This window comes from Limulus polyphemus, unplaced genomic scaffold (genome assembly GCF_000517525.1).
Source record: "Limulus polyphemus unplaced genomic scaffold, Limulus_polyphemus-2.1.2 Scaffold341, whole genome shotgun sequence".
Taxonomy (NCBI): domain Eukaryota; kingdom Metazoa; phylum Arthropoda; class Merostomata; order Xiphosura; family Limulidae; genus Limulus; species Limulus polyphemus.
Window position 1 is genome coordinate 394,551 of NW_013665951.1, and position 13,884 is coordinate 408,434.

Genomic DNA, 13,884 nt, shown 5'->3' on the forward strand with positions numbered 1-13,884 from the left:
CTATTTTTATTTTCTCAGTGATGGGGGGGGGGGCCTTTTTGGCCCCCCCTTTTTTTTAATTTTTAATATTTTTATATCCCGCTAGTGAGAGAATCTGTTGTTAAAATATTTGAGTCCCACCACTGCTAAGATATTATGTAGAATAGATATGGCATCTTCTATAATTCTTCTTCAAGGCGAAATCGATATTATCTAATTCTAATGGGAAAACGATTAACGTATAAATATTTTTCTATGATGGAAAAAAAACTTCCACTAAACATCATGAAGAAGGGACTTATCAGATGAGGATAGACTAGCTTCGTGTCTGACCATTTTAGGATGTCCCGAAACACTGTCATCAGGTAAACAATTGAAATATCTGGAGAACTTTTTGTTGTTAAGCACAAAACTACACAATGTACTGTCTGTGTTCTGCCCAACACGGGTATCAGAACTCGATGTTTAGCGTTATAACCCCAAAGTCTTGACACTGAGAGGGGGGGAGACCAAAAGAATTAAAACTATTTGTTACATATTCGATATGTGAACCTAAAACGAAACTAGTACATATATGCAACATTAGACCAAATACTTAAATATTTTACTTTTTTGTGGTCTTTACCATTTAAATTATAATAAACATCCCTCTAAAGAAGTATTTCTGTTACCTACATAAAACATTTAAAAATGTAATCACTACAATATTGTCATTTTATCCCAGCCTATTAAAAGCTCAAAATTACGTTATGTTTTTTATTATAAAACATTAAAGCATATTTTTTACATGAGAATATTTAGATATTAGATATGTTTTTACAAACTAACAATATTTAAATTATAAATTTAAAAAAATTTAGAAGCCTATTTAGCCCATTAAGGTCACCACCTAACACAAAATTAAATTCATCCCTTTACATAAATAAATGAACTTGAAAAAACAAAAACACAAAATATGATTTTGAACTAACAGTATACATCACACTATTCCAATGTTTATAAATTTAAACTAAAAAATAAATTGTTAAAGAGCTAATCTGCATCTGGAATTACAAAGCTCATCTTCTATCTCAAAAATTGTTTGCATTTTTAGTATTTTTGCTCAACAGCTTTGAGTACCAAATCACCTGTAATTCTGCACTCCAGAAAAGGAAGTTCAAAACTTTGTTTTCTTTCTCTCAGCCTAAGACTTTTTAACCAGATACCATTCTAGTAAACTGTGCATCTATGCACTTTCCAATAAATTGATTTAATTCCTTAGTATGGGAACTAAGACTCCACAAAGCACTCTAAATAGGACCTTATCCAAGTAACGTTCTTGATCTTATTTACAAGATTTCTATTTACAGAATCAACTGCAGGGTATCCATAAATTATCTGACCCATTTTAAAAATCTTTTCCACCTTAAAAAAAAGGCTCTTCATGAAATGTATTACTTAAAACATTACTCTAAATTGTTTAGCATCTCAATCACATTCCTTTCCTCCCTAATAAAAGTTTCCTTCAAAATCTCTCATACAACCAATACTATTTTTGTAATATGTTATATGGTTTAACAAGTTCTTTCAACTATTTGATAACAATAATGCTAAGTCTAGTCTTCTAGCTTACATCTAAGTTAAAACATTGAAAATATAGCTTACAACACTACTTTTCATTTGTGTGAGCCTAAGCATGAAAACCTTGAAGTCAAATTAATGTATTGACTCAAGAGACAATAATAATCTGAAAAAAATAAATTGAACTTAAAATAAATCTTTTGCACCTTAAAAAAAAGGCTCTTCATAAAATGTATTACTTAAAACATTACTCTAAATTGTTTAGCATCTCAATCACATTCCTTTCCTCCCTAATAAAGTTTCCTTCAAAATCTCTCATACAACCAATATTATTTTTCTAGTATGTTATACGGTTTAACAGGTTCTTTCAATTATTTGATAACAATAATGCTAAGTCTAGTCCTCTAGCTTACATCTAAGCTAAAACATTGAAATATAGCTTACAACAATACTTTTCATTTGTGTGAGCCTAAGCATGAAAACCTTGAAGTCAAATTAATGTATTGGCTCAAGAGACAATAATAATCTGTTTATAGCTTTAAAACATTTTTCTCATATTTATCTGGAATAGCTACGGCATCTGCCATTCTACTACTAAATTATATATTTGTGTATACTAGCAATTCTTAATTTATTAATTATTAAATTCCCATATCCATCCATTTGGACATGGACTTTTGGTTGGCACACTTTTTCCTTTAACCTTCCAAAAAGCTAGTTTAAATAACAACATTATATATATATATATATATATATATATATTGTAAAATAAGTTGCTTCTTAGAACTTCTAATTAAATGTAATTTTTTCAATTTTTTTTTTCATAAAAAGTAGTTAATGAAAACAAAAAGTTAAAATGCCATAATTAATTACTCAATATTTTTAATACAAGGATTTTATTCAATGAAATCATTATTTGTTATACTTATAAGGAACTAGACTTTGTGTGAATTCAAATGTAGAAAAAAAAAAGAAATGAAAGCAGTTGTCACAATATTATTTTAATCGTCACATTAAAAATTTAAAAAGGTTGTTCCGTGAGACGATTTTAAAACGTCATTGATATCTTCGTGTGGCTGCATCCCAAGGATTTTCACAACTGCTCGAGCAATGTCTTCTGCTTTCAAACAGGTGAACTGAGAAACCCGACGTTAGGAATTTAAAAAGGTTGTTCTGTGGGACGAATTAAAATGTCATTGATATCTACATGTGGCTGCATCTCAAGGATGTTAACAACTGCTCGAGCAATGTCTTCTGCTTTCAAACAGGTGAACTGAGAAACCCGACGTTTTGCTTCTTCAGGATTATCTTTGAACAAACGTTTGTGAAATTCAGTGTCAACCATCCCTGGACTGATGCACTGATGAAGAATGAAAACAAAATAAGTGAAATTGCGTGAAACAATTCTCAGAGGGAAAAAAAAAAAATTTACAGCTCATCTAATTTTGCAATAATTAAAAAACAAGTACTTCTTTTTTGAGAATATTTGTTCATAGCAGTAAATCTTTGAATAATTATATAATATTAAATAACTTACATCAACCTGTTTTACATTTTATACGCTTCTTTTTTATACAAATTTAAAACTTTATGAACAATGAAAATATACAGTTACAAAATAAAAAAATGTTGTATTTATTGTATAAATATGTAAAATTAATTCATGCTACCACGAAATCTATACTTACAGCTACACGTATTCCACTCTTAGCAGCTCGCAATTCATTTCGGAGTCCTTCTGCTAATGCTTTCACCATACTCTTGGTTCCCGAATAAAAAGCAAAACCTCCTGGTGCAATCCGATATGCAGACATGCTGTCGGTGAAAAAAACAAAGGGTGCATCATCAGACAAGAATATTCATAAACTACTTTGTTTTAACCACATACTATAGCAATTTTTGACATTTCTAATCTAAAATTTTTTGAAACATGTACAAAATTTGATTCTTTTCTATTAAAAACTTGTGTATTATACAAAATCTAGTTATAAAAACCAATAGTGCATAAAATACTTTCAGAAGTATTATAAATTACAGTGACAAAACTTGTTTTCTTACCTACTAATATGGATAATCTGGCCATCATTGATGTTATTTTCTCTCATAAGCTTAACACTCTCTCTTGTACAGATGCAGAGGCCGATTACATTCACCTAACAAATAATACACGTATATTTGATTGAAATGGATAATATAATAAGTGATAAAATTCTCATTTAAAAGTAAACATTATTTTAGTTTAATCCGGCAAATGTTATTGTCTTTAGAACATTTCACCAGTTATTCAATGTAAAAGTGATAATGGTAAAATAAAGCAAAATGAATGAAAGAATACATACTACTTAAGATTGACTTAAGGTCTCTTTAACAAAGACTATATATAGTAAATAAAAGCCTACTGATTCCCCAAACATAGTATTCTTTTCATTTAACAGGTATTTGCAGTCTATTAAAGTTCTCACACCTAACTAAAGTTCCACTGAAACAGGCTGCTGTAGCCTTTAATTATAGAGCTTCAAGAGATATTTATAAAATAACTTAAAAATAATAATACACGTATATTTGATTGAAATGGATAACATAATATGTAATATTTTAAGAAAACATTTACTGAAAAGAAAAAAAAAGTGATATTTAAATATTTAATAGAAAAATAAATTTACTATTCTCTACAGACACCTAAGATCAAAAACAATATGATACAAGTAAGTTTAGATACAACAATTTAAAAAATAAGTACAAATGTTCAAATTTTACCTCTAACATTCGTCTCCACGAGTCTGTATCACCCTCAAGTAAGGTAGTATTAATTTCAGAAATTCCAGCATTGTTAATGCACAAGTCAACACAACCATAAGTTTTTCTGATCTCTTCAAACATACTCAAGATTTCATTTTCTTTTGTCAGGTCACATCTGATAAAAAAAGAAAACATTTTTAGAGATAAAACAAAAGCTTTTTAAGTTTTCAAAAATGTCTTAAAATAATTTACAAATACATTAACTAGAAATGTTAAGAACAGTTAATGATTGAAATATGAACATGAAAAGAATAATAATCTTTAAATAAATATTTCATAAATGTTGTATCAAAATTTGGAATTTGTTAAAATTCAGAAAAAAGGAACAAAGAATGGGGAAAAGGTTAGTAGCCAGTCTAAGTTGGAAAAATCTTAATGAACCTTTGTATATTTTTAGTAATTTCATCTAAGTAGCTGAAAAAAGAAATTTGTATTCCAATTAAAGCACATGCACAAATAGACGTATAGGAGAAATAGATTACTAATGAGTGATAAAAACAAATTACAAAAATAAGGAAAACTTACTTTCAAAAAACGAGATGCTAGAGTTTATAGAAAATATCCTAAAAAGCAAAGAAAGCTATTGTTAATGAAAAGAAAGACTGTGAAATGAAATACTTAAAACATAATTTGATGTAACAGCTCTTATGCTAATCTGGATTGCCAAGTGAGAGAGATGGTTAATTTTTGTTTTTAAAAACATTTCTCAGAAATTTTAGTACGGAATAAAGGTAAACTTTTTGACCTGTATTTTTCCTGATTATGAAGAAAAAAAGAGATACTTTCTTTGGTTAATTTCTTTAGAGTGTGGAGGAAGCTTTTCTTAAAGTATTATCTTCTGAAAAGAAAGATGTTTTGGAGAAAGTAAAGCTCTCGATGTTGAGGTTAGATCCTAAGAGCTTGAAAAGTTTTGAACAAATGGTGTTTAACTGTTATTTAAAAAAAAAAATTCCATGACACTGATGAAATTCATAATAACTGAAAGACTGTAAATGATCCTACTTTCTAAAGAGGGAATGTCATAGGAAAACATGCCAAATTACAATATGACTGTTCAGTGTACAAAGTGCAAAATTTACATTCCAAATTTGTTCTCAGTACAATAGATAAGGAAACTAGAATACACAATGATTCTGCAATGCACTTTTGTGTGAAACTGTGCTATTGGATTATTATCCAATACACCAGGTGAGGACTTCAATACACACAGTTTCTTCACTGCATTACTTCAGGTGGAGAAGTAATTTACACTAACAGGATACATATTTTGCATGCTTTTAAAAGTACTTATAACTGCAAACTTATACTATTTAACTTTTTATAAAATAAGTTGTCTTTATGCCTTCTGAAAACATAATTATATGAATACTAGTGACAGATCTACAGTAAATGTCATAAAGTTTATATTTTAATGCAACTTGTAGAATATTAAATAAATTAGAGGCTATGTTTTTTCTCGTGCATTAGGATGTATTTGGGTAATGTACTTAGTACAGTTTTGATGAATCAGTCAAAGAATGAACCTGCATTTGGGCTTCAAAAGCTCAAGCCTATTAGTATTACCCCAAATATAAACCACGTATCATTCTAATAGTAATAGCCAATTTCTACATTCTTTCCAATACGTTGGTATTCAGGTAACACTAACAAGGGGCAAGACTTGTCTTAATGATAATAAGGTTACAATGATTTTTTTGCTTTTATCATTTGATAGCTAATGTGAACAATTCAGTTTGACAGAATGCATATTGCAAGGCTGTAATTCATTAACTTATTCTATTTAATATTTCTTGAAATGACACTTTAAACTGAAAGGCTCTTTAGTACTAGTAGATCATACTAAACATCTTAGCTTAAGCAGCTGTGCTATAAGTTATAATTATAAAAGTATAAACATAATTTGTTTACATCACAAAAACAGGAGGTTCAAGCGACTCCGCGCGTAGGTGTGTGAATATAATTTATAAATTAAACTTACTTGATCGGCATTAGAGAACCCTTTGCTGACTTTATATCTTCTTGTTCACAAATGGATCGAATTTTATCTACATCACGAGCACATCCGACAACCTTCATTCCATGCTTTACAAATACTCGACAAATTTCCGCACCAATACCTACTGAAGCTCCGGTAACAAGTGCAACACGGCCAACCCATCTCTGCATTGTCACTATTTTACGAAAAAAGCGCGAATAATAAAGAATGAGCTTCTAGCACCTGGCTACTGTTATTAAAAGGTCTAATGCTAGTGGCGTACGAATACGTATCTTATTATGTCAAAGGCTACTACGTCTTCCAGTTCTACGGAAATACCCCAGATATTTCCATGCCTACTGGAGAGAGAGAGGGCGAGGGTGTTCCTTTACAATAATCATATTTTTAAATATTTAAAAAATGTGTTAATAAAATGAATTAAAAAACTATTAAAAGCTCGTTAAAATATATGTAACTGATGCCCTTAAACTTAAAATGCTAAAGAAAGCATGTTTACAGATGCTTGTGTTGTATGTAATCTATAATAGATTATTAAAACAAAAACGCATAAAATAGTTAGCTGTATTGTTCATTTCCATCACTCAAATAAACTTAAGTATGAGATAGTTTAGAATCTTAGTTGGAAATTACATTGTTTTAAATATCAAAGTTAAAGTAGTGAAAAGTTCCGCAAACTGTTGTGTTGGGTCTAGTATTTATTGCTCATTTACTGAGAAAATTGTAGAACGAGGGACGTACTATGTGTCCCCGCCCTATAGTTAAAAAAGAAAATTTTTTAAATGATTTTATTTTTCATAGTTGGAAGTGAAATCTTTGAATGTCTCCAAGATCTTACTATGTACCACATGAAAAATATTGAGAGAGAGTTTCATATAATATGGTCATGTTTAAGACAACCAAGTTTTTTATTCCTACCAATAATCAAATTTAATTATGTTGCTTATGTTTGCTTAATAATGATGTCAGATATAAAACACTGTTTAGTGCAGCATTATTAATTAATTAATTTTGTGTCTGTAATTCATTGGAGTCGAGGCTATCCAAATTTCTAGAAGGCCTAAGTGATAGACGTATAAATAGCTGTGACCAGATGAGCAGGAACAGAGAGAGAGTAAAAGTAAAGTCACGTGAAAGAAGATTTCGATCAAAGAAAAAGTATAAAATGCAAAGTTAACCATCGTAGGAGTGAAAGACCTAATGGTTGATATGTTAGAGTGAAATTAACAGTTCAAAAGAGATATTGAAAATAATTTGTCTCGTCAATGGGTGTTCTAAGCTAACTGAACCTGCTTGTGTTGACTTTGACCAAAAGCAGACGATTATTGGAAGTTAAGGATACAACACGCGACAGCTTAAGTGAATTATACACGGATACTATTGCGATAGAAATAGAGAAAAATATTTCGGCTTGTCAACTGAATTCTAAAGTAATTGAATTGGCCTATGTAGACTTTTGAAAAGAAGAAGAGAACTGTATAGTGTTTAAGATACAACTATGATCTCCGTAGTGCAGAGAATTATTGTACATGTGTTTAACTTACTTTGAATATATTATTCTAATAATAAGTGGAATGCGTGCTGTTTGTTTACTGTCGAATTTATCGCCAACAAGTCATAGACCCTACTGTAAAATAATTCTTAGCCCAACACCCATATATTTATATTACTATATATATACTACTAAAAAGTAGTTTCTGGCAAATGATATTTCAACATTTACTAGGATAATTTAATTTAATTTATACCTGCATAAAAAGGAGGGAGAGATATCACTAGGTGTCGTATAGGGAAGAGAACTGCAGCAATTTATTTATTTTTTCATAGCATACCTGCTCAGCTATGATCTAGTCTATTTAGAAATCTTTGCTCCCATCCATAGCTAGGACAGTGACTTTCACATCTTTAACATTTTGTCTATCACATATTACAATTACATTCATGATATTGTACCTAATTAAACCTTCAAATATTGTTCATACTGTACATTACTGTCGCTGAATATAGGGCTGCGAAACGACAATTGATATCTTAACATTGACAAATTCTTGTCAACAAGGTTATACAGTTTAAATCTTAGCATTTTGTTTAATGTCAATTAAACATTTGTTATTAAGGCTTTAGATGGCTATATCATAAATGATCAAACACCACATGAGTTCTGGACCCTCTGGCAGCACAAATATTTTGAGGGACTTTCAAACCCCATTATTTCTACTCCTGAGCACAGATCTCTGACTAATCTATTCATGTACACCCTCTGCTAGACTACACGACAAATAAATGTACATTGTTAGTGCTAATGTTACAACAGCGGAAGTCACGTGACTCTGGTAACACATGATGAGATTCTCAAAGGATCCTGAATTGTCCTGGCAATTTCAGTCTGTTCCAGGTGCCCTTATTTTTAGTATATAAGCCCGGCAAATAAAGCCAGATAGAATTGCAGAGACAGGCATAGATAGAGAGATTGAAGATAGAGATAATCGAGTCAAACCGTAACTAAAGTGTGTGAACCGCTATGAATTGTAGCGTGTGTTTATAAAAGTAGTTAAGTTTAAAGTGACTGTGGAAATTCTGTGTATTACAAAGTTTGTAACGAGAAAGAATAAACTAGTTTTAATCAAGAAGGGGCTTGTATTGCTGAAGTCACTCGGAAAGAATTTTTACCGGAAATTATCAAACAAGCAGATACGTAACAATAGTGTATAATAACTTTCTCAAAACATTAATAAGTTTTGTCTCTAATGGTTGTATTGTCAGTAAATTGGTGAAATATATATATATATATACACTTGTGAAAAGAGACGGCCTTCTTCTTCTTCTCTCGATTTGAGCAGACATGGGTTCTTTAACATTTCATTTCTTTCTTTAGCAGATCTTTTGACTCCTGCCCGTTTTGATAATGGCAGCGGATTCCCCTTGTCGTCACAGCGTTACGTGACAAGTGCACACTCTGGTGTTAAAGATACAACTCTATGGTTACTAAACGTTTTCTTTCTATGTGAGGGAATGGAGAATCATGCAATTAAACAATTATATGGTTTGCTTACAGGAATAATAAAGCAATTAATTAGCAAGCTGAGCTATTATTGTTGGCAAATCAGATAACACCAGCAGATGGTAACATCCTTAATCTGTATTATTCCTGTTTGCTAAATAAGGTAACTAGTGCAATTCATCATCTTTTATGCAATAAGAAACTGAGGTCTATTGTTATTGTTGTAAGTTACATTTGTAACATTTTAATTTAAATGTTTGTTTGCAAGAAGAAGCTAGTTGTTATGCCAAAATCTAGAAACTTCCTGTACCATTTAGGAAATGAGTCATGATATAAATGTCATTTAATGAGTTAGTTATTGAGTGTTAATGTGTTGGGCACCAAAAGATAGCCCATTTTAAAGGTTTGTGCTAAAAATTAACAAACAAATCCTTTGATCTTATATTTGTCATAAGACACCTATTACATTTTTTAAACGCTACATTCTTTATCTAGTTCCTTTGAGGATTTTAAAGAATTAGAAGAGTGTATAATAATAGTATTCCAAAATACTATATTTGTCATATCCATCGCCGACGACGCGTTTCGCTCAATCCAGAGCTCTTCAGGCTGATTGGGATTACCTTGTAAAAGGTGTACACGCTATAACAACTGCTGTTGTATCAACTAGCTTATATAATTAGTGTTCTGACAATTTATGTGTTTGTTGTATCCCAGCTAGCCTGAAAAGCTCTTGACTGAGCGAAACGCGTCGTCGGCAATAGATATTACAAATATTGTATGTTGGAATACTGTTATTATACACTCTTCTAATCTTTTAAAATCCTTTAGAGACTAGATAAAGAATGTAGTGTTTAAAAATGTAATAGACCTAATACTAATGTATTATGACAAGTATAACTGTAATCATGCTTCACCAGCTTGTAAAAGGCATACACACCAAACAAATATTTTGATCTGTTAATTTGGGCTCTGGAACATATTAGACGCCATGATATAAATAAAGCTATACTGCTATTTGAAATTAGAATTGTACAATGGCGTCCCGGATGTGATTTGTGTGTGTTGCATTTGCTTTGTTAGTCGGGAAGTTAATAAATCTACCGTTGTTGTTAATACATACCGTGGTTATTGCTGCTATTACTTTAGTTTCGTGTGGTGACTTTAATAGCAATTATTTATTCTAAAGATAAAATAACGCTGTATGTATAAATAAATTGTATCACGGCACTAACGCAGCGAGTTATAACAATAACTTATCACTATCATTTAGTATCAGTCATGATTCAGTGATTACTGTGTCAGTTCTAACTAAGATTGAAAGACTGGCTTAAGATTAAGTTATAACTTGTACTGTTATAGGTTAAAGTTAAAACTTAAATCGTGTGTCGGTCTTAACTAGTCTAAGATTAGGCTTACCAGACTAGGGGTTTTTGAGATTGATGTTTATTAAAAGCGATACAATACAGTTTACTAAAAATTACTATTACTAAGATGGTTGGGAAAATTGAGGGAAGGATGGATTCCTCAGATTCTTCACTTTCAGGTGTTAAGGCATGGATTTTTGAACATGCTTGTAAACATCGTATGCAAAAAGTTATTAGGGGTAAGTCAATCATAGTACTACATAAGTATTTGGATAATAATGCCTTATAAAGTTATATAACGTATAATAGTGTTTCAGTCTGTAGTTTATAATTTTATATACCTGTTGCTGGCACAGTGTTGTACTCATTACCTGCCTTTTCTTTGATCAGGGTAGCAGAATGTTCATCATCTTCAGGCCACATACTCCACACCTTCCAGTAATTTGAAGGCTCAAGGTTGGGGTGTGTTGAGTGTGGCAATAGTAGCGTCTTGGTTATTTAAAATTACAGTAAGCAAATAAACATGCTTGTAAAATAATCAAAACTTTATTGAAACATAAAAGTATGTACATGCACCAATATTATTATTATTGCTGAAAATTTTGAGGTACTGATCCATAACTTTTGGACTTTACTTGAAATTGAATGTAATTTCTAGGGGTGGGAGACATGAACCATGCTTCATGTCAAATAAAGCAAGCTTCATTTGAATTTGTTGTTCAAGATATATATTATATAATCTTTGGTTTACCATACCACATACATATACTAGAACTTTGTAAACCAAGTCTGTCATGTTTCAACTAGTTTATCTACTAGAGAATAGTAGTAATAGCAACAAAGATGATGTCATCGTACTATAAAGATATTGTGTTTATTGGATATAGTTCATTTTTTAAACATAATATGTTAAAATAAAACTTTAAGAATTTTTTTCTTTTGTACGCAGACTACTTAATAATTGTAATATCTTGTGTAAAATTGAAACTGGCCATCTTCATTTCTAGTGCACCCCAGTGGCTTAGTTGTAAGTCTATGTGCTTATGATGCTAAAAAAAATCAGGTTTCAATATTTCTGATGGCCAGGCACTGACAACCCTTTGCAAACCAATTTTTAGTAAGCAACATTATTTATCAGTTTTTTCTGTTTGAATTTAAATTGTTTTTTTATCTACTGGCTTAATTTTTAGCACACATTGTATACATGTATGACATTTCTGCAGCCATAACTTTGCATATGCTGATTCTGACATGTCTGGTGATCTAAAATTGTCACAAAAATTACTGATAAAACTTTACAATATTTATCATTTTATTGACATTTCCTTGACAGTACTTTGTGGCTCAAGCTTTTTCTAATTTACAATTACATTCAGTGGAAAGAGTTCCATATGGCACCCCCACCCAAAAATTGTAGATTTGCCTGGATAAAAAAGATTCTGAAAAGAGTTTATTTTAAGGGGCGTATTAGAAAAATTGGGGCATGGCTTTGACAAGCATTTGTGTGAATACATGTGGAGAACATTATATTCTGATAAAAGTAGCCTTTTTGATGCCTTTATACAAGACATTTGTAAAGTTTATCCCCAAGAATATTGTACATCTAATTAATGAAGTAAGTGGTATAATAATGTATTAAAATTATCAGATCATATTATTAATATGATTTATTAATACATAAATATTACTTTGATGAATTTTTTTTTAAATTGAGTGGGGGTGCCATATGGAACTCTTACCCATTCAGTTGGGGAAATACATTTTGACTTATGTGACCAACAGTCATGTGCTGTTCAGTTTTTTCCCTAAGTCTTTGACTTCTTGTACTTTTAATCAATGATAGTTCAAGAATTAGCAAACAAGTTTCTTCTACTACTTTCATATAAAACAGGTTTAGGCTTAGCTGTTGTTACCATAATTCACTTTTTTAAACTTGTATCATGTTTCACATGACACATTTAGTCTTACACCATGTATGTATCCTGCACTGTAGTTATTGGGCTGGCTTTAGAGTTTTTATTTAAGAAGTTGACTTATTTATGGGGCACTGAGAATTTTTACATTCCCTGGACGTGATATAATTTTTGAGCACATGTTATGATTTGTATGACAAATCCACAGTTTATTGTATATTACATACATATTACTGCTCCTGTTCAGATCTTTTTTTTGCTTACTTAACTGTTTGTCTCTATGCACCAGTTATCCAGCTAATCATATTTTATAGTAACTTATTGTAACTTGTTGTCTTCTAAAATTCTTACCTATTTCATCAGAAAAGTATCTTTCCAATGTGTATTGTGTACTTTGACGTCTCTGTTGTTTTGTTTATTACTTCAGTTTGTTTGGAATTGTGGTTTATCATGTGGTCTTGCTATTAGTAAGTTATTCTCTGAATGTTTTACAGGGAGATACTTGCCTTTTGTGGTAAAGATCAAGTTACATGTAAGAACCATTCAGTCATGTTTACATTCTGACTGTTGATGTATGTAGCATGTGAAGGACTCCTTGTTGATGAACCACAAAATACCTTTTTCAGTATTTGTTCAATACTGCATGATTTATAATTTCAAGAATAGAAAACTATTACTATTTATTTCTTTGTCAATGTTAAAAAAAACCTAGCACAAAATTAGAAGGTAAATAATGGAAAATTAAAGGATTTTTGATGAAGTTTTTTTTATATTAAATGTTATTAATTTTTTCAGAAATTCTTACCCAGGAGATGAATGGTTTGGTCAATCTAGTCTGCTACAGAGGAGGACCAACAGTGAACAAAGAATGCCAGCCTCAAACAGCATTTTTATTTCTGACTTTTTTGGAAATGTTCCAACAATCTCTGAATAAACCACATTTCTTCAGTTGTGAAAAGGTACAACTGGCAGATATTCCATGGGATCCTGATGTATTGAACATGGTTGTGGAGCTTCTAGAAAGTCAACATAATGTGTTCCATTTTGTGTCTTTGAAACTTTTTAGCAACCTTATGGCTGAGCTAAAATTAATGGTAGGTGTGTATTTGTACTCAGATAACATAGTATGGAGGCATACTAGGTATGTTATATCTCTTATATTTAGTAAGATGAATTTTAAAAGCTTACCAAATTAAAATTTATCCAGGAGTGGAATTCTCAAAAAAAAAAGAAAAAAATAGAGTTACTCAGCTGGGTGAAGTGGACCTGTTT

General features: G+C 30.8%; 2 protein-coding genes across 3 annotated transcripts in view; one reads left to right on the forward strand and one right to left on the reverse strand.

Moving 5' to 3' along the window:
* Positions 1–2,416: 2,416 nt before the first annotated feature.
* LOC106457517 (dehydrogenase/reductase SDR family member 11-like) lies at positions 2,417–6,686 on the reverse strand. Its single transcript, XM_013916943.2, has 5 exons — positions 6,317–6,686; positions 4,297–4,453; positions 3,598–3,692; positions 3,228–3,354; positions 2,417–2,899 (listed from the first exon to the last, which is right to left on the reverse strand). The coding sequence occupies exons 1-5, from the start codon at positions 6,502–6,504 to the stop codon at positions 2,699–2,701; spliced, it is 768 nt and encodes a 255-aa protein (XP_013772397.1). The 5' UTR covers positions 6,505–6,686; the 3' UTR covers positions 2,417–2,698.
* Positions 6,687–10,334: 3,648 nt separating this feature from the next.
* Positions 10,335–13,884, forward strand: part of LOC106457518 — an 18,638-nt gene continuing 15,088 nt past the window's right edge. The window contains exons 1-2 of one of the 2 annotated variants that reach the window (XM_013916944.2): positions 10,335–10,938; positions 13,408–13,706. In XM_013916944.2, coding sequence (XP_013772398.1) covers positions 10,827–10,938; positions 13,408–13,706 — 411 coding nt within the window. In that variant the 5' untranslated portion in view covers positions 10,335–10,826. Of the gene's footprint in view, positions 10,939–11,725; positions 11,817–13,407; positions 13,707–13,884 lie in introns of those variants that run through there. The other variant, XM_022383484.1, reaches the window with a different exon arrangement.

Excerpts from the sequence above, each read along its gene's own strand:
- LOC106457517 (XM_013916943.2), bottom strand. The coding sequence starts at position 6,504 with ATGCAGAGATGGGTTGGCCGTGTTGCACTTGTTACCGGAGCTTCAGTA. Across the intron at positions 3,693-4,296 it reads CGTGGAGACGAATGTTAGAG|GTGAATGTAATCGGCCTCTG; the intron begins GTAAAATTTGAA and ends ATTATTTGTTAG. Across the intron at positions 3,355-3,597 it reads CAGATTATCCATATTAGTAG|CATGTCTGCATATCGGATTG; the intron begins GTAAGAAAACAA and ends TTTCACCGACAG.